At 41.2% G+C, this 21,256-nt stretch overlaps 1 protein-coding gene across 9 annotated transcripts in view; it reads left to right on the top strand.

The window, feature by feature from the left end:
* Positions 1–21,256, top strand: part of SUPT20H (SPT20 homolog, SAGA complex component) — a 270,381-nt gene that overhangs the window by 200,779 nt on the left and 48,346 nt on the right. For 5 of the 9 annotated variants that reach the window (XM_029602737.1, XM_029602736.1, XM_029602738.1 and 2 more), the window contains 3 exons: positions 7,912–8,020; positions 10,174–10,335; positions 12,966–13,278. In XM_029602737.1, coding sequence (XP_029458597.1) covers positions 7,912–8,020; positions 10,174–10,335; positions 12,966–13,278 — 584 coding nt within the window. Of the gene's footprint in view, positions 1–7,911; positions 8,021–10,173; positions 10,336–11,281; positions 12,943–12,965; positions 13,279–21,256 lie in introns of those variants that run through there. The other 4 variants (XM_029602739.1, XM_029602740.1, XR_003856913.1 and 1 more) reach the window with 3 other exon arrangements.

The following is a 21,256-nucleotide window of genomic DNA, read 5'->3' as shown; positions in this document are numbered from 1 at the left end:
AAGAAGGATGGCACTGAATGAACAGTGACCAACTGTGGAAAAACTAGATAGGGATCTCTGCAGGAAAAGGCATATAACTCTGAATACAACTGGCCACTGGAAATACCATCTTTAAAAGAGATCCTTGAGGGTCACATGTCTAAGCACGAAGAACCATTTAGATCCCATTGAGACATCAGAGCTCTAAAAAGGAGGAATGAATACACAACTCCACAAAGGAAAAGTACCACATCTGGGTGGGATTCCACAGAGACCCCTGAATCTGACCTCTGTAACATAAGATAGCTGCAAGTTGCACCTCAGGTAACTGAGAGCTAAGACTTTGTCCAAATCCCTCTGCAAAGTCAGGATGGTCAAAATGTCCACTCACCAGGGCAAGACAGATATTTGCCAACAGACCTCAAAACGACGCTAGGCATAGATATGAGGTAACTTTGTTTAGTTTTTACAGGCCTTCAGCAGGAAAGAAACTACCACTGAAGAATACCTTTTCTGCATAAGCGAACCCTCTTAAGGGCTAGATCTTAAGACAAAGTATAGCTGAATCCCCCATCAGAATTGGTCCTGGCGTAAGAGCTTGCACATACAACAGTCTCATCAGCCAGTTTAAAGCCACCAGAATGACTATCGACTGCTGATCCTTTATTCTTCTTGGAGTATTCTTCTGCTATGATAGGCCAAGGAGGAAAAACCAAAAGAAATTTATCCTTCAGCCCAGTCATGATCTGTGCATTGATTCTGCCAGAATTCCATTGTTTCTGGCAGCTGAAGACTGGTGGCTTTTGGCACCCATGAGAGTTACCTTGAGATCCACCCGAGAGACGCTACATGAGCCTGTTATCTTCTGGAAAGCTTCCTGGCCAAGCTTCCACTCCCCGGGGTCAATGTGTTTGTGATGAGGAAGTTGGCGTGCACATTTCCTATGCTTGTGTAAACTGTCAAGCGTTATACTCATTGGAACAACAGCCTTGCCACTTAGACATCCCATCAGGGTCTAAGTACCCCCTTATCAATTTACATGAGCTACCACAGTGGCATTGTCCTAAAGCACCCAGACTGTTTCCTTCACTAAGGGCAGGAAGTGCAACAGAGCCAGTTGTCTCTTGCTTCCAGCCTTGTTATGGACCATAAGACTTCCTTCTGGACCAGAGTCCTGGGCCACTTGTTGTGACAATGAGTTTCCTAGCCTATTAAACTTGTCCAGCAGCATCACAACTCAAAGATCTTATTCTAAAAAGGAGATGATAAGATGATCTCCTTACTTTATAAGGCGCTTACTGACTTTATTGTTCCTTCATCACCTAAATATACTGTGAAATGGAACATGACAATTACTCTTCAGGATCCAGATGATCTCTGGGCTAGTATCTGGGAATATACCTCTCATTGTTCTATTTCCTCAAGTTTGGTGGTTACCCAGTTAAAGATATTGTTAAGGAAATAAGCAACTCCAGTATTATTAAGTGGAATCACCAAATTTCGAACCTATGCTGTTTTGGTTGTGGTGGTCTTGGTTCTTTCTTTCATCAGTGTTGGATCTGTCCCTTAATTAGTCTTATTGGAAAGAAATTAAGTTATGTTGACCTGATTACTAATATGAATTTATTTTTGTTACCTTCAGTGTTTTTGTTGGGATTCCCTTTTCAGGAGGGTATTCTTAAAAATAAGATGTGTTTAATGTAATGATTATTGTTGGCTGTGAGACTGGTTGGTTCTTACAAAATTTTGGAAAAGGTCTTGCTCCTATTGGGTTGATTGGTTACAGAAGATATGTCATGTAGTGAAAATGGAGAAGTTAACATTTGCATTGTGAGATTGAAAGGTCCACTTTCTTAAAATTTGGCTCCCTTTTTTATTTCTGTTAAGCTTCTTGCCTGGTTCTTTAGCTTTTCCGGTTTCCTTTATTTTCTTCTATTTTCATAAGAACATAAGAAGTTGCCATACTGGGTCAGACCGAGGGTTCATCAAGCCCAGCTTTCTGTTTCCAACAGCGGCCAATCTAGGTTTACAGGTACCTGGCAAGTACCCAAACATTAAATAGATCCCATACTACTAATGCTGGTAAAAAGCAGTGGCTATCTGCATAATTTAGAATTTGCATGTTATACTCCTGATGGTCCTTCTTTTGGCTTAGTTATTGGATATTTTGGCTGTATTTTCTGTTTATTTGCTCATTATTTGTTCTTTCTTTATTTGTGTTATGTAGTTTTATCTGATCTTTGTAGAACTGTACCATTTAATATTGGCTATTCCTTTTCATCCAGTCAGACCAGTCCAGACAAATGGATTATGCTCACTAACCAGCAGATGGAGACAGAGATCAACAGGTTTGTTGACATTACTCCTTATGTGCATCCATGCTGACCTTAGCCTGCCAGTATTCTCTGTGTCCAGCAGATGGTAGGCAAGCATTCCATGCTGTGGACTGAGTCCTGATAGACTTAAATAGGAAAGGAAAGACTGGAGACAGCTCCTTATGTGAAAGACTAGCTTTCACTCCCTCAATTGAACAAGGTCTACAGATAGAGATTTAAAAAAAAGATGAGGCACTTCCTCAGTTGAAAACCTTGAGCTCCTTCCCTCAGTTGAGCAGATCCTGAGCCATGGGCCTTCCAGGGGATTTTCTGGTTTGGGGTTTGGACTAGATCCTCCTCTGCCCCCGCCCAATTCTTCTTTTTCTCCCCCATAGCTTCCTTCTGTTTGTGCAGGACTTCTCCTTTAAATCATTAGCTCTGTGCTTAAGAAGTACACATTTTTTAAAATAACAGGGCTGTGAGAACGGAGCAGCCAGGACACACAGACAGCGGCAGTCCAGGAGACCATAGCGGGAGGCAATTGAGCTAGGTCTCAGGGGCGAAACCTGGGTGATTCACTTCAATGCTTCTTTTAAAAACCATGGCTGTGCCTTTGTTAGAGTCAAAAAAAGTACCTGAGCGGAGACTACATGTATTTACATTACCATCGGAACTACCAGACTATTAGATAATTGATGTTTTTACCCTAAGAGAGTTTTCTGATATATAAAAAGAGAGAACATCTTCACACAGCCCCTGAGGCAGCCCCAAGCGGGGCGAAACTCGGCCTGAGTCGGGCATTTGTACGAATTCATGTCTCCATTCAAATAAAAGTTTACACTTGGACTATTTTGGTGTCTAATCCACATTGTTGCCCAAACGGCGTTCTTAGACAACCTACCCTCTTGTTTTATCAGTTTGTTAGAGTCAAAGGCAGTATCGTACAGTAATGGCAACTGCTGCAGAATGTGGGAAGAAATCCTCGCTCTGCACTGCTTTCAGCCTGTTGCAAGGACAGAGGAGAGTTGCAGGGCAATGAAATGGATTTTGGGAGGAGCGGTGTCCTCAATCGTGGATTTGGCCAAGCAGTCTCTCAGCTGGGCCCTGAATTTTAAAGGCAGTAATAGAGGCCAATGTGGGACCATGAAGGAGTGAAGGAGAGCTGGGGCCTTCTTCACTCAGCCCCGAAGGTCATGTGCAGATGGGAGTTGCAGTGAATCTTTTTTCGGCAGCAGCTTTTCTGCTGCTCTTGCTATAGAGGCTTCCTCCTTAGCCTGAGCCTTCATTTCTCAGGAGTATTTTAAATGTTTGGCAACAATTTTTTTTGCATGAGACTGGGTACAGTCCCAGGGACAGCTTCTGCTCTCCTAACTGCTTCAGGTTTAGCAGGAGGACAGAGCAGAAAAAGGGCCAGAGAGGAGGAAGACGAGAAATTAATGAGAATATTTCTGGTTCGGAGGACTCACTTGATGGTTTTAACAGAATTCCAATATATAGTTAGGAAGAGTTAGAAAAAGGAGAATATCCCCCTGAGTGGGAGGATAGTACTGCTGTACTGTATCTTTTCTATAAGAAAGAACTCATGTCCTTAATTTTTACAGTCCCTGCATACACTAAATATTGCAGAAGGTAAAGAGAACACTTCCAGCTCATTGGAGGATCTGATTATGGTTACTGTTAGAAAACCTTCAAAATCGTTCCCTCTCCATAAGGCAGTGAAGAATCTCATTCATCTGAAGTAGGTTTCTCCTGAAACCTACTCCAGATCAATCTGGTTCCTCAGGAAAGAGTTAGACATCGTTTTCCAGTGGTGGATATGTTGGTCTGTTCGGTCACTAAGAGAATGACTATCTCAGTAGCGGGAGGTGCTGCGCTGAAGGATTCTCAGGACAGGAAAATAGAATCTGAGCTAAAACAAGCCTTAGAGGCAGTCGTCATGGCACTACAGATAGCGGCTTGCAGTTGTAGAGTGGTAAGGTCTGGCTTGTATCTGGTGCAACGTGAACAAGATGAGGCAGTAGAAGAATCCAGTGGGAACCATGAGCAGCATATTTGGCAGATACCTAGTTTGATTTGGTGCAGTTGTCTGCAAGAGGTATAGCATCCATAGAGGTGGCTTAGGAGACTTCTTTGGCTATGCAATTGATCAGCGGACTCGATATCTAAGATCGACTTCACAAAACTTCCCTTTATGGGGGCAGCCTTTTTTCAGAGAGGAGCTTGAGAAAATGGAGGGAGTCCAAAGTGCTGAGGCTCCTGGAGAACAGGTTGAAGAGGTCATCGCATTCTCTAACGGCCTGGAATAGGTTTTGAGGTTCCAGGAAGTTTAAAAAGGGAAGGAAGGTTAGAAATTAGAGATCCCGTCCCTTTGGCAGGTTTCAGTCCCTTTGTTCAAGAAAGAAAGGAAGTAAGGAAGGATCTTCAGGGTCAGGTTCCTCTTGAGCAACCCAATGAGTTTTTAGGGGTCCAACCTCCAATTCCGGAGATATGTGGCCATCTGTCACAATTTTATTGGAGATGGGTCCAGATTACATTGGACCAATAGGTCTTAGAGATCATAAAAGTAGGTTATGCCCAGGAATTCTCCTGTCCCATTTCAGAGACTTTTATGGTTTCCTCTTGTCACTCTGCAAGGAAGTGAAAAGCCGTAAGGGAGACACTCTGAAGGCTCTTCGATTTGAAGGCAGTGAAAGCAGTTCTGAAGAAACAATGGGAGCTAGGCCAATATTCCATTTACCTTGTGGTTCCCAAGAAGGAGGGATCCTTTTGATCCATTCTAGGTCTGAAGCGGGTCAACAAGTTCATGAAAGTGACTCATTTCAGAATGGAAACATTGAAGTCTGGAAGGAGGAATTTCTGACCTCCTTGGACCTTACAGAGGCTTATCTTAATATTCCAGTAAGGAGGGACCATCAGCATTTCCTTTGAATTGCAGTGCTGGGGGAGCATTTTCAATTTCAAGCCCTGCATTTTTGGTTAGCCATTATTCCAAGGACCTTCTGAAAGTTGATGCTGGTTGCGGCAGCACTGCGCAAGAAAGGGATTTTGGTGAATCTTTATCTGGACAACTGGCTTTTAAGGGCAAAGTCAGTACAGGAAAGTACAGTGACTACCCAGAGGGTGGTTCAGTTTTTGCAGGAATTGGGTTGGATAGTCAGTTTCTCTAAGAGCAGTTTACATCCTTCCCTGGAGTATCTTGGGGCATTATTCGACATGTGGATAGGCTGTATTTGACTGACAAAACAAAGATTTCAGAAACTGGGTCGACAGATCCTTTCATTGTTGTCAGTCAAGAGTCTGACTATGTAAAGTTATCTGTAACTTCTCGGTTTCATAGCAGTGGCATTGGATCTCTTGCCTTGGAGGAGGGCGCATATGAGGCCTCTTGAGAGAGCATTGCTCTCAAGATATGGGATCCCCAGTCTTAGAACTATTCCATAAAGCTGCTGGTACCAGAGTACATCAGGATCAGTTTGCAATGGTGGTGAAATTGCAGAAATTTGGAATTAAGAGTGGTTCTTGAACCCCTGGCCTGGGTGACAGTGATGACAGATGCCAGTGTGATGATCTGGGGAGCTGACACTACGATAAAGAGAGGCTGGAGAGCTCTGTCTATCACGCTTGCAAGAGAGGTACAGAAATTCCTCACTATACTCGTTATTTGCTGGTAGGACTGCTGTGTCTTCTGTCCCAGGGTTGGTGGAGGGACATCTTCCTTCAAAACCAGAATTTGTTCCTGATTTGTAATAGATGGGTTTATTGGAGGAGAGTGGTATGATACCTGGGATCGGATCTATCATTTATTTTTTTTATTTAGATATTTTATATACCATTGTTCCATATAAAGATCACAACAGTTTACAAAAGTAACATTCTTTATTATAAATCAACAAATAATGACTGTTTCCGGAGGTAGTATTCATAAACAGGAATTAACATAAATTAAATGGGATGTTCAAATACATATTAACTATAAAGATCTAAGAATAAGGTGAGTAGTACAGGAAATTAAACTAATAACAGTTTTCACATAATAGTCACTACATTGTATTAAGATTCTTATATTCTCTCGTTTAATTTATTCCTCATACTTCAATTAATATCTAATCTTTAAGCGGAGCCCTTGACTAAAACTCTTGGAGATGTTAATCTCCAAACCAAAGGGGGTGATAAGGGGAGCTTGATCCCTTCTCTGGCTGATCTTGGATGAGCTGAAAAATGCTGGGTTGGAAGACCTTTTGGATCCCAGGATGGAGATGCAGTGTCTGTGGCCAATCCAGATGAATACTTTCTTGGTTGTATGTTCAAGAACAGTCCAGGTACCTCATGGAGCAATATGTGCATCGTAGTCTACATCGGGTGCACTGGTACACGAGGTGGAGAAGAGAGAGCGCAGTGTCATATGCGTCGGGACAACTTGCCTTGGTACATCTTGTGTTGGCTGGTACACCATTGCAGGTTGCATCGGTGCGGGAGCCATTGTGCACATCAGCATGACGTGCATCGCATACATTAATTCACCATTGCTTAGGATCATCGGTGCATTGAGTGCATTGACAGTTTCAAGTGAGTCAATGACTTCAAGTGCATCGATGGCTTTGATTGCTTGGCCGCACCATGCTTAGAAAGTATTCATATAGAACTAGAGTGCATTGGTGATTTGACGCAACTTGCTGCATTCATGGTGCTGAAAAGGGACACTGCATCGGCATCAATGTCCTTCAATGCCAGCGCTGAAGAAGGATACTGCATCGGTGCCAGCATCAGTGCTCCCCTCGATGGGGGGAGGCCAGCTCTCGAGAATGATGCCACTTGTACATCAATGCCTGCCAGACAGCTGAAGTTGACTCCGCAGTCTCAGCCTTCGCTGACGGGGGAGTTTTTGAGCAGCCTTAACTTGTGGGCTTTCCCAAGGAGGCAAATGATGCTGCACTGCTGGAGGAAGAACGGCTGCTACTCCTTTGAGATTTATGCAGCTCTTCCATACACAAGACCCTGGAACTTTATGAGCAAGAGATATCCGGATCACAGTTCTTCTGGTCATAATCTGCTCCCAAACAGTGGTAACAAAGTTTGTCTGTTGGTGAGAGATTTGATTTTCCCACACTGGCAACTTTTGAAACTACTCACGGTTGCTGATTTTTTTTTTTTTTATTGTGGCTTGCCATTATAAAAGAGTTGAGGAACTCGCTCAGCACTGGTCTGTCTTTCCTTTTTTTTTTTTAATAAGCAGAACTGCTGTTTGGGTGGCTGCAGAAGCAGCTAGGAAAGGCAGATGATTTTCTGAAGAAAAAAATGTAAATTGAAGAGAAAAATTGAGGAGAAACGAGGTACACATCCATGTTTTAGCTTGGACAAAAAATGACTGAAGAGACTCTTGAGGCAGCGCCTGCACCAGAACTCCCACACTTGCTTAGTAGAGCTCAAAGCTCTACTAGCTTGGACAGAAAGTCTATTCGGTGTCACCATATGTTATGGCTAATTCGGCCCTGTTTATGAACAAAAAAAGGTCTCTGAGACAGGGATTACAAATGTCATTCTGAGGTGCTATGTCTTGGGAAGGCTGTATGTATTCTCAAGTTCTGGAAGGGGATTCTGAATTATTCTTTCTTTGCAGCAGGCAGAGAGCTTGTCGGGCTCTGTTCAGTCTTCGGTGTTAGGAAAAGGCATTAAACACCGCCCTCCTCCCATAAAACTTCCATCGAGTTCTGGAAGCAGCTCTTCAGGTAAATGTTTCCAGTCTCATTCTGTAGCTTTCTTCATTCCATTCCCTAGATTCCTCAAATTTTGAGAGCATAGTCATAGGGCATCTTATTGCTTTAAAAAAAAATGTACTTTAGTAAAGTAATATTAAAAAAAAAAAAAAAAAAAAACATTCTGGCATGGCTATTGCCATCAGGAGTCCCTTTTCCCCCTTCATTTTGGGAGCCCTGTAATCTTGCAGAACAAGTTATTTGTATTATTTACATATGGCAGGCACGTCTACTGTTGCATTTATTTATGTCCAGGGACCGTTTTCAGTTTTTATTTTATTTTTCATGATATTTTAGCAGTGTTTATTATAATGAACAAAAATGGGAGAAAGTCAGTGGAATAAAATAACTCATTGTTTCCTCACTGATTTTTTTCCCATTGTGTTTATTATAACAAACTGATAAGTTCCCAGGGAAAATAAAATAAAACCTGAAAACAAAGGTTCCTATTTATGTACCAGCATTGGGGAGAGTATAATGGAAGAGGTGGGGGTGAGGGCCCAGTGTATTCCTACCTCATAAGACACTTGAGCCATACCTGCATTCTCCATTACACACATTTCTAGTAAGCTATAAGCAAACCCACAACAGCAGGATGTTTTTTGTAGGTTAAAGGGCTTAAGAGGGTATGGCTTCCCTTTTTCCATGAAAGAGAAGTGGCTTCCCTGTGCTGACTGATAACGTGTATAAAAGCACGACAAAATTGGCAGTTGCTAGTTAGCTGTGGTATAGCTTAAAGCCTATAATGGTATGTAACTTGTGTATTTATGCTGGAGGACTAGTTCATGCCTTCCCCAGTAGTAATTTAAGACATTTGTGTCGCAGAGGTCTACAAGGCCTACAAGAGAGAGTTTTCTCACTACCACATACAGATCAATATAGTTAACAGGCAGAAAGCAGTCACAGTAGTTCTGTTACCTGTGGGAGAGAATTGTGTCAGAAAATTGTTTTCTAATATGTGTGGTGCACTGTAAAAATGCAACCTGCCAGCGTGCTGTTTAACAACTGACCCAAGAGTTCCTTCCACAGCTGAATTCTCCTATTGTGATTTGATTCTGATTTTCAGCTGTATTCACGGGTTATAATCAATTTGCAACTGATATAGTGCAGCATCCTTTGTTGGTTTGAAGTGAGGCTGCAGGAAGAAACAGGGCAGCAGCAATCCTGTACTTACCTTAAAAGCATGCTTTATGCAAACCAGACCCTGCTTATATTCTGGAGGCAGAAAGAGGGGATCCAGGAGCTTTTCAAGAGGTCTAAAATAGTTTCCAAAAAACTTAGCTCACATTTTTCTAAGGAAACTTTTTCTGGAATGCAGTAGGGCCTACCCTATAGCCTACATTACTCCCACCAACTGACCAGCACTGCAACAGGAGGAACAACAGTGCAAGGGAGTGTAAATAATAAGATTTTTATAATTGAAAATTTTGGCCCGTACAGAACCCTTGGATCCTCTTTCTTGCTGTCCTTATGGAAAAAGTGGTCCATATTTTACAGAGAAATGACCTTAAAGTTGAAAATCTGCTGCCTTCTGCATATCCAAAGAGATTATTTTAACATGGAAACATCTTTTTTGTTTGTTTTTTCTTCTTTCCTAAGAAAAAATCGATTGCCAGTAAATAATTGTGAGATGATATAATTAAAAGAAAAAAAAACCCCACCCGAAACACATACTTTTTTAAAGTCTCAAAGGCATTCTGTTGAGTATTTGTATTTGTTCTTTCTGTCAGTTGTTGCTTGTAAAATCAATAAATAATCCCTCTCTGGAGTCATTAGTACAACCCTCATAAAACAGTCACTGTGCATGGCATGGTGTTAGCTTGTTGTTCATTCCTCAGAACTGAAAAATCCTATTTTATGCTAAGAGCCATATGTCGGGCATTTTGCAAGGACTACCCCCAACGAGCCCCTAAATACCTCACCAGGATACTTTGGCGAGACAGTGGGCCCTGCTAACAAGACATTGACAGAAAAATGGAAGAAAACCATTAGTATATACACCTTAGTGTCTGTAGAGTGATGTCACTGCCTTTTGGTTAAAAAGCATAAAATGACTATAATGGGAAAAATTTATTCTAACTACTACCCTTGCAGAATCATAATCTCTTGCATTTGTGCTTTTTCAGGTAATGTTTTTAGTTCACAGCAGGTGAGCGGCCACCTAAAATCCCCAACTCCTCCTCCTCCTCCTCCTAAGCCTCCCAGTCTTTCTCGGAAGCAATCTGTGGATCTTAATCAAGTCAATATGCTTTCTTCAGCTGCCGTGTCTCCTGCCAGCTCTTCACAAAGTGAGTCACGACCTAAATTCTCCATTAAATCTTCATAGGCCTTTCCAATTAGAGCTTCTCAAGAAAATGCCTCTTAGCCTATGGGACAGTGAAGCAGACCCGCACAGCGCCTCCTAAACTCGTCTGAGTTACGCAGCGTGTCGGGCAGGTCTCTTGTTGATTGTACAGTATGTATTTTCTGTTTATTGTAACTGTGTGTGTTCTGTATTTTCTGTATGCACCCTTTGTGTATACCTATTAAGACCAATTTGATGCAACCAGTATAATTTATTTTAGGGATTTTCATTATTTTATTTTATTTTTTAAGAACTTGACTCCTGATGTGAAAGTCTAAGGTTCCAAAGTGGTAGTGTCTTCCTCCAGTGTAAAAATCTTAGCACATTTAGACCAATTTGCATTTTTGCATAATTCAAGCAGCGGCTGGAAAAAGTTATTGTGATAGGAGCCGCTACTGTTGTTATCTCTATGTATGTATATAATCGAACTATTAGTCTCAAGGTGATTATGTAATAAACTATATGCTGATCTTTCTAAACACACGTATTTTGGTTTATAAGTCATTGTTGATGCTTAAAGTGTAATCATGAGTTTAAGGATCACAGTTATACAATGAAGTTACTTAGAAGTGGAATTTTCTAAAACAAGTGACAGCTGGGTTGTCATATTTTTGAAAAACGAGAACAGAAGTACTTGAAGCAAGTGGCTCAGAATTGAAAAAATGTTTGTTTTAATGTGTGCAAAATTTTCTGGAAATGTGTGTACTGGGAATACCAGTATACTATAAAGTGATTCATTTTTTTGTCATTTAAGAGTGACAGAACATTTGCTTTTTAATAACTTGGAGCGATATACTTTTTTTTCTGTCATACTCATTTGCCCAAAGAAAATCTTAATTTTGACATCATACTCTTATCTCTTGTTTTATGTTTATATAACTCTACTGTAGAAGGTGTTAGTGCACCAGCAATAAAAATTTGTTAAAAGAAATCCAGCGAAGCAGTTGGGTAGAGAATGGTACCTGTTCATGAAGATAACAGATGTTTAAAGATGTAAGTTTTGGGGACTGCAAGGGTCCTTTCCTCAGGCATAAGAACACAGTTGTTACTCAGACTAGAGTAGCAGCATGGCCACAGCTATGAGCTATTCAATTCGTCTCCATTCTGCAAGACATACATCCTTAACTCCCTCAGACTCTTCATCCTCTCCCCATCCTGTCCCACTCAAAAAATAAACCAACACAAAGCTGCTGATGTTTTTCTTATGTGTAAAAGAAAAATTGTCTTTACTGTAAACTTATTTCTATATACATTTAAATAGCGGAAACTGCTGTATATGCTGTTACTAAAGCAACATGATCTGCAAGAAGCATTATCTGTGTTCCTGGAGTCTGAGCTTCAATTCAAAAATATATGAGAGAGAGAGAGAGAGATGCCAATTTTCAAAAGGTTTAGGCTTCTAACTTTTAAAGTTAGGAACCTAAATACAACCCCACTTATAGTAATTTTATAACTGCTTCCATTTGTACAGAGTCTTCAGGTGCTTTTTACCTGCAGACTTTACACTAATTTCCAAAGTGAAAGTATGGACATACAGGCTGGGCAGTTTTTAAAAACTCTATTTCTGCAGGTAAATCACTGTTTTGCTTGTGGAAATAAATTTCAAAATTACTCTCAATGTATTTTGGACTTTAGGTGTATATCTTATAACACACATTAGAAATGATGGGGTCAAGTGACACACTTTGCAAGTTCATTGCTGTTCTCGCTACTTTTCCTTGTACCCTTTGATCTGTTGTGTCCCATGGCAATACACATTTTTGGACCCCTGTCCCAATGCAAGAGCTGGCACAAGCATTCCCGGGGAGAAGCCTTCTAAAACATGCAACATACATTCAAGGCATGGCGACGCACACAGTTTCTGTATCTTAGTGCTAGTTTAAAGCCAGCAGTAGCTCAATTTGAGAAGCAATAAAAAGGAAGTGTTTTTTGGTACCAAGGTACACATTTCCTTCTGTAGAAGCTAGGTTCACATAAACAGGATGGAACAGTTGAATTGTATTGGAATAGATTTGTTGCTAAATCCCACTGTGATCATGTTTATATGAAGGAGTCCCACCTCAGGGGTTTCAGGGATTCAACCCCACTTATAGCACTTGTATAGGTTGGGATGAGAAGCTATCCTGGTAACTTTGTACAGGTGTAAATAGCTCTACTTTTACTTGTGTCAGTGCTTCAACTCAATGTGTTATAAGATTGCACACCTTGGGGGAGAAGCTGGGATGTAGATGAGTGTCATAATTCACCTACTGTATTGCATTCTTATTGCAAACACATTCATACATCCTAGTGTCTCCAATTCTGAAATGTATGTTTTGAATTATTTACTTTTGCTGCTTAAAGAGGTAAAAACACTAGTACCTGCCACATTGCTTCCATTCTCCAAGCCTTTTACATTACATAAGTACTAAGCGAAAACACTCATATCATGTGTAAATAATAGTGACACTGTAATGTTTAGGAGACTGGAAGAAATTGAGTGCTATAGAAAATTAGCTCATTGTATTTTCTAGATTTAAAAAGAATTGTCCTTTTATAACAAACTAGCATTTTTTTATTTTTCTCAACGAGCAGGATCTGGAACTCCTAAACCATCTACTCCTACACCAACCAACACCCCTTCATCGACCCCACACCCTCCTGATATAATGACTTCAACTCCCATTAACCCTTCTGTCACCCCTAATCCCCAAGATTCAGGCTTGACCCCTCAATCCACGTTGTTAACCCCATTTGCTCAACAGCAAATGTCTCTGAGCCAGGCATTGCCTGTAATAGGCATTCCTCTGTCCACTATGGTAACGTCCATTACTACAGGAACCTCAGCCACCCAGGTCATGACAAACCCTGAAGGACTGAATTTCATCAATGTAGTGGGCTCTGTGTGGTAAGTCTCTTTCCTTCTAGTGGTTGCTTATTTGTCTGTATGTTAAGTAACAGTGCTTGTACTGATGTAAAGTAATATTAATATCCAAGAAAAAGGTGCTGTGTACTGCTAATGCCACATAATGGTAGGATGCTGCATTATCTTTGCATATTAGTTGAGCGCAGTAGTGATTGCACAGCTATGACAAGGAGTCTGAAGTGGGCTTCTTTAAAATTGTATAAATGAGATCATGATTTTATTCTGAGAAAAAGAGATGTGAAAAGAAAGCCGTTCATTAAAATGCATTATCCCAGGACAAGCAGGATGCTAGTCCTCACATATGGGTGACATCATTGATGGAACCCTGGTACGGAAAACTTTCTGTCAACGTTTCTAGAAACTTTTGACTGGCCCTATGAGGCCACTGAGCATGCCCAGCATGCCATGATATTCTCTGCCACGGGGTCTCTCTTCAGTCTTCGTTTTTCCGCGCTGCTGTAGGCATCATGGAGCAAGGAGCCTTGTGAGTTTTTCTCACAGTGTTTGCTGACTAAACAGTCATTTATTTCCCATTCATTTTCTCCCACAAGGGATCTCTCAGATTTCCACCGGCTGGTGAGTTATCATAGTCTCGTTTTTACTCTTGAGTAAAAACTTTTTTTCTCATAATTTTTCCCTCATTTCATCGACTGCTGTCGATTGAAAATGGCTACTGGATTTAAAAAATCGGACAATGTCCATTACAGATCCATACCTCGAGTGTGTCCTTTGTTTGGGGGACAAACATGATGTCACAACCTGCCCTAAATGTGCAGAGATGACTCCGAAAGGAAGAAAGTTTTTCCAAGAGAAGATGGAACATCTTTTCCATCTACAGCTTTTGCCTTCTCCCTCAACATCAACAAAATCGTCTCCAGCTGGAGTCTCAAAACGAATAATATTGAAAAAACGTCATCCGGAGACCATCCATCGCCAACAACATCGATAGCATCGACAGGATCAGTGATCGAACACCGATCGAAACACCGTCATAGACATCGACACACATCGACTCCAGTGACGCTTCTCTCCCTGGAGGAACCGACCGCTAAGCGGCTAAAACTTCAGGAAACACCACTACCCTCGATGCCAGGGCCTTCACCTCGTGAAGAAACACCAATAGTCGAACCTCTACAGGGTTCTGTGGAAGGAGTATTGACGCCTCCACCATCACCGCATTCAGCTGCTCTGCCTGCACCAGCTGTTCCGCAGGAATTGTCTGATTTTTATCCGGCAAGTGGTGCTCTAGGCCCTTAAGGAGCAGATGCCCATTCCGGCGCCTTCGCCAATGCCGGTAGGATCACCGAAGCCGGTGACTACACCAATGCCTACGATTCCATCGATGCCGGTGCCTACACCGATGCCGGCTCCACAGCCTAAAGTGATACCGGCACGACCATCGATGACACAGACGCCATCTTCGATACCGGCCCCGATACCATCGATGCCAATCACACCTGGGGACCCAGGAAATCCAGAACTAGCACTCTATCAACTCATAATGAAGAGATTTGACGAGGTAGTCGGTGCTCCTCCTCCCAAGCCTCGGAAAGAACAGCCTGAAGGGATACCCCTCGATGACCCGCAACCAGGTCTTTCAGGGCTTCCTCGTCCACCTAGATCTTCTCCAATATCTCATCGAGAAGATCCATACGATACTTGGGATGAAGGACACACAGACACTTCATCTGAAGATTTCATGTCAGATTCTTCACCTCCAGACCAAGGAAGAAATCTCCACCGGAGGATTTATCATTCAAAATTTTCATCCAGGATATGGCGGACACCATACCCTTCACCTTGGTGACAGAGGAAGATTCAAGGCAACAAACGTTGGAGGTTCTCCAATTTGTGGACCCTCCAAAGCAAGTAGTAGCCATACCTGTCCATGACATCCTTCTGGACCTACAACATCGACTTTGGGAGCATCCATGCTCAGTGCCTGCTGTAAATAAAAGAATGGACATAACTTATTTGGTGCAGTCTGCTCCTGGCTTCCAAAAGTCACAGCTTCCACACCAATCGGTGGTGGTAGAATCTGCACAAAAGAAGTTGAAAATGATAAGACCACATTCCTCAACTCCCCCAGGAAAAGATCACAGATTCCTGGATTCCCTGGGAAGGAAGGTTTATCAAGGAGCCATGTTAAATTCTAAAATATCTTCTTACCAATTATACATGACTCAATATTAAAGAAATCTGTGGAAACAGATGCAAGAGTTTATACCATCATTGCCATAGCAACATCAAGAAGCAGCCCAGGCAATTATCCACAAAGGACTAGAGGCGGGCAAGCACGAAGTCCGTGCTGCCTATGATGGCTTTGAAACAGCATCCAGAGTGGCTGCATCTGGAATAAGTGCAAGATGTTGGGCATAGCTTAAAGCCTCGGACCTCAGGCCTGAAGTCCAAGAAAAATTAGTTGACCTCCCATGTCTTGGCGATAACCTTTTTGGTTCCAACGTACAAGATGCGGTTGCTCAATTGAAAGAGCACACAGCAGCCCTGCGACAACTTTCATTGATTCCGCAGGATCCAGCTACACAGTCAACTCGTAGACCTCAAAGAAAAGAACCTAGAAGGCCCTTCCATCGACAGAGGCGTTATTACCCTCCAACATCAAGGTGCAGATCTTCTAGGCCGCAACAAAGAGCTCAGCCCAGACAACCTAGGGCAGCTAGGCCTCAACCTCCGCCACAGACAGGACCGGCTGCTGGCTTTTGAGGCCTGCTAATTGACAGAATTACTTTGCCGGTGCTGAGGTCTAATCTTCTCCTTATAAAAATATTCAAAAAAAATTTTTGTTACAAAATTGATGAATCAACAAATTTTAATTAAGATTGAAATAAAATAAGAATTTTATTAAAGATAGCAACTTCGAGATTTCATGACTTATTAGGGTGCTGTAACAATATTAACTAGTTGAATTTTCGTTCTGATTGTTATATACTAGTTAAATCCCTTATTCCGTACCAGGGCTCCATCAATGATGTCACCCATATGTGAGGACTACATCCTGCTGTCCTGGGATAACACCTATTGCAAAGTAAGCAATTTTGCTATATAAAAAGCCCATAGAAAGCCTGAGTGTTAAACAAAAATCCTTCAGGCTTGTGTCCCCCAGCCCAGCTTCTGAATTTTGGGCCAACCAGGACTGGGTGAATTATAAAAGTGTTGTTTGTAACCCCTGAGAGAGAACAGAGATCTACAGTAGCTGTAGAAAATCTATACCCCTTTCCAAAATGTTCACCTTTCATTGCCTTATAACCTGAAAGTAAATGCATTAAACTAATGTTTGTTCTATGCATCCACACATCCTACCCCATAACTACCAAATGAAAAATATATTCTAGAATTCCTTAGAAGATGAAGTAGAAATGAAAACACAGAATAACTTGGTTGGACAAATATCCACCTCCCCCTGGTGTAACCAATTGCATGCAAAAGCACACAGCAAATGAATTGGCCCCACCTGTGTTAGATTGTTCTAATTCACATATTGACAGGTTAAAGTCAGCAGTTCCTATTGGTTCTCTCTATTGGTAGTGTATTTCAAAGCAAAGACCCAACTGTGAGCACCAAGGAGCTGTCTAAAAGAATCCCAGGACAAAGTTGTAGAAAGACACATATTTGGGGATGGGTATAAAAGCATTGCAATGTCCTTCAGTATCCCTTGGACTATGGTCAAGATGATTATTAAAAAGTGGAAAGCGGATGGCACCACCAAGACACTGCCTAGATCAGGCTGTCCATCCAAGAGGGAGGAAACCAAGAAGCCAATAGCAACTATGAAAGAGCTATAGGCTTCCGTGGCCAAGACTGGTCAAAGTGTACATGTGACGACAATATCCCAAGCACATCACAAATCTGGTCTGTATGGCAGGGTGGCAAGAAGGAAGCCACTACTCAAGAAAGCCCACCTTGAATACCATTTGAAGTATGCAGATGATACTGTAACTATGTAGCAAACAGTGTTATGGTCTGATGAAACTAACCTAGAATTTTTTTTGCCTGAAAGCAAAGTTATATTTGGTACAAATCCAACACACCACATCACTCAGAGAAAGTCAACCCTATTGTGAAGCATGGTGCTTGGCAGCATCTTGTTAAAGGGATGTTGCTTATTGGCAGGGATTGTGGCACTTGTCAGGATAGAAGGGATAATGAATGGAGAAACATACAGAAAAGTTATTGAGGAAAACCTGCTTCCCTCTACAAGAAAACTGAAACTGGGACAGAAATTCACCTTTCAGCGTAACAGCCCAAAGTACACAGCCGAAGCAGCACTGAAGTGACTAAGGAAAATTTTAAATGTCCTGGAGTGGTCTAGTCAGAGTCCTGATCTCAATCCAATCGAAATCTGTGGCATGACTTGAAGATTGTTGTCCATCAGTGCTTTCCCAGGAACTTGACTGAGATTGAAAAATGTTGTAAAAAAAGAATGACAAAGTTCCTCATGAGAGGCTTCTAGGAAAAGTAAAAAGTCGTGGGATAGGTGGCGATGTCCTTTCGTGCATTGCAAACTGGCTAAAAGACAGGAAACAGTAGGATTAAATGGACAATTTTCTCAGTGGAAGGGAGTGGGCAGTGGAGTGCCTCAGGGATCTGTATTGGGACCCTTACTTTTCAATATATTTATAAATGATCTGGAAAGAAATACGAGTGAGATAATCAAATTTGCAGATGATACAAAATTGTTCAGAGTAGTTAAATCACAAGCAGATTGTGATAAATTGCAGAAAGACCTTGTGAGACTGGAAAATTGGGCATCAAAATGGCAGATGAAATTTAATGTGGATAAGTGCAAGGTGATGCATATAGGGAAAAATAACCCATGCTATAAGTTACACAATGTTGGGTTCCATATTAGGTGCTACAACCCAAGAAAGAGATCTAGGCGTCATAGTGGATAACACATTGAAATCGTCTGATCAGTGTGCTGCAGCAGTCAAAAACGCAAACAGAATGTTGGGAATTATTAGAAAGGGAATGGTGAATAAAACGGAAAATGTCATAATGCCTCTGTATCGCTCCATGGTGAGACCCGCACCTTGAATACTGTGCACAATTCTGGTCGCCACATCTCAAAAAATATATAATTGCGATGGAGAAGGGCTACCAAAATGATAAGGGGAATGGAACAGCTCCCCTATGAGGAAAGACTAAAGAGGTGAGGACTTTTCAGCTTGGAGAAGAGATGGCTGAGGGGGGATATGATAGAGGTGTTTAAAATCATGAGAGGTCTAGAACGGGTAGATGTAAATCAGTTATTTACTCTTTTGGATAATAGAAAGACTAGGGGGCACTCCATGAAGTTAGCATGTGGCACATTTAAAAATAATCAGAGAAAGTTCTTTTTTCTTAACGCACAATTAAACTCTGGAATTTGTTGCCAGAGGATGTGGTTAGTGCAGTTAGTATAGCTGTGTTTAAAAAAGGATTGGATAAGTTCTTGGAGGAGAAGTCCATTACCTGCTATTAATTAAGTTGACTTAGAAAATAGCCACTGCTATTACTAGCAACGGTAACATGGAATAGACTTAGTTTTTGGGTACTTGCCAGGTTCTTATGGCCTGGATTGGCCACTGTTGGAAACAGGATGCTGTGCTTGATGGACCCTTGGTCTGACCCAGTATGGCATGTTCTTATGTTCAAAGTTAGTAAAGACCTATCTTAAGTTTCACAGCTGTAAGTACTTCCAGAGGTGCTTCTACCAACTATTGTCTCAATGAGGTGGAGACTTATCCAGTTGTTAGAGTTCAGTTTTATATATATAAGTACATAAGATTTACCATACTGGGTCAGACCAAAGGTCCATCAAGCCCAGCATCCTGTTTCCAACACTGGTCAATCCAGGTCACAAGAACCTGGCAGAGTCCCAAGGGGTAGATACATTCCTTGATGCTTATCCCAGGGATAAGAAGTTGATTTCTACAACTTCACCTTAATGGTTTATGGACTTTTCCTTGAGGAACTTGTCTAAATCTTTTTTAAATGCAGCTGCACTAATAGCTCTCACCACATCCAAATTCCAGAACTTAATTTTGCATAGAGTAAAAAAAATATTTTCTCTTATTAATTTTAAATGTATTACCTAGTAACTTCATTATGTGTCCCCTAGCCTTTGTTCCGTTTGAAAAAGTAAACTTAAAAATGTTTACTCGTTCCACTTCACTTATTTTATAGATCTCTTATAGCTCCCCTCAGCCATCTTTTCCCAGACTGAAGAGTTCTAACCTCTTTAACCTTTCCTCATAAAGGAATTGTTCCATCCCCTTTATCATTTTGGTTGCCCTTCTCTGTACCTTTTCTACATCTGCTATACCTTTTTTGAGATGTGGTTACCAGAACTATACACAATACTTTTTTACACATACATGCATTGTCCCGCAGTAAAACATTTTTGGGCCTGAAAGGTATGAAGTATGGTGTGTTGATGAGTGGGAAAATAATTTTCATTTAAATGCAGGCACTTGTCAGATAGAATAGTGATATATCAACCATCATAGGTTGGTAACTACATGGATTTCATAGAGGGTGGTGGAGAATTTAAGGGAAACTTTCAGGGTCTGTGCATGAAGGGTTATTTTGGGCAGGGTGAAGAGAGCAGCCTGTTGCTCTGTACATTCTTCCCCTCCCGACTATTGCTGTGTGGGGAATGTAGGATCCTGCCAAAATAGTGGGGGTTGAGTAGGCTCCTTGGCTTGGTGCACTTGAGAACAGGAAAAAGCCCTGGCATCAGCATAAAGATAAAGAATGGAAACATCTAATTCAATAAATAAGCATATTTAGCAAAGTGTTTGCTTTGATTACAGAGCTTTTCTAGCTTGTATCATGAAGCATCCCTCTCTTCCATGAGTACGCCATTCCTTTTTTATATGGAAGAAGGAGCCATGAAGCACACTAGCATACTACAGTTCTATTTTACTCTTAAGCCTTTCTTAGTTTTTATACCTTGTCCTGTTCCTGCATTTACCCCCATGGCAAATCTTTTTACATTTCACAACCGTTCAGAATTTTTGAATGACAAAATGCATCAAAATTGAATTTCAGAAGATTGTGAGACATATCAGTCTGTCTGATATGTTTAATGAATGATGCATGGTTTCTTTGCAGATTGTGATAGCTTACATTGGACCAATAACAAAATTCTCCAAGTTAAGACATTTCATGAACTTTCAAGACCACATAGTTTGCTTCTTAAGTATCTTTCTTTAGATCTAAAAAGGAACCTATATACTAGTATCAAAGGCATATGAAACCTCCTCCTCTCTACCCACTTTTCTCCCGGACCAGTACAGCTGCTATATCTGAACATGGGCTCAGATTGTAGAAGTAACTCTGGCTCAGTTTGCTGAAAGGGTGCTTTAATTTCTCCTCTGGCTTATCTAGGACATAGCAATTCTATACAAATTTTGTCCATCTTTAGTTTTACTCAAAACTCAATTCAGTCTTCATATGGAAAGACATCAAAACTCTTTCAGCCCTATTCTAATGTGCAATTTTAAATTACTACGTCTGCAGTTATATAGATAGTTAAAAAGGGGTTCCTCAAATTACTATTCTGCCATACTTCTGGCTGACACCTTTTTAAAGAAAGGTTAAGAAAAGAGCAAGTTCATGACAATCAATGCACAGATGCCTCTTAAAAAGCCAAAGCAAATGCAAATCCCAATCCTTATAACATCAGATAGTGCAGATGCTGTATCCTCTGATCCATTGACTGGTTCCTGTCTTTGAGGAGTTCACTCTGGTACAGACAGTCTGCTGGATCCCAGCAGGGGATGTTGAAAGCCTCTGAGCGGGAAGTGTTTTAGTACACATCCTAAAAAGCTAAAGAAAAATACATGTCGCACAAATGGATCACATAACTGTGGTTGGTGCCAAGCAGAACAAAATTTATCGAGCAGACCCACAACTGTTCTCAGTTTCCATTTTTCTGCTGGTCCACTGAAACATT

The sequence above is a fragment of the Rhinatrema bivittatum genome, chromosome 5 (genome assembly GCF_901001135.1).
Source record: "Rhinatrema bivittatum chromosome 5, aRhiBiv1.1, whole genome shotgun sequence".
NCBI classification, from domain to species: domain Eukaryota; kingdom Metazoa; phylum Chordata; class Amphibia; order Gymnophiona; family Rhinatrematidae; genus Rhinatrema; species Rhinatrema bivittatum.
The sequence above is the reverse complement of the archived record's forward strand: the minus strand, read 5'-3'. Positions and strand labels throughout refer to the sequence as shown.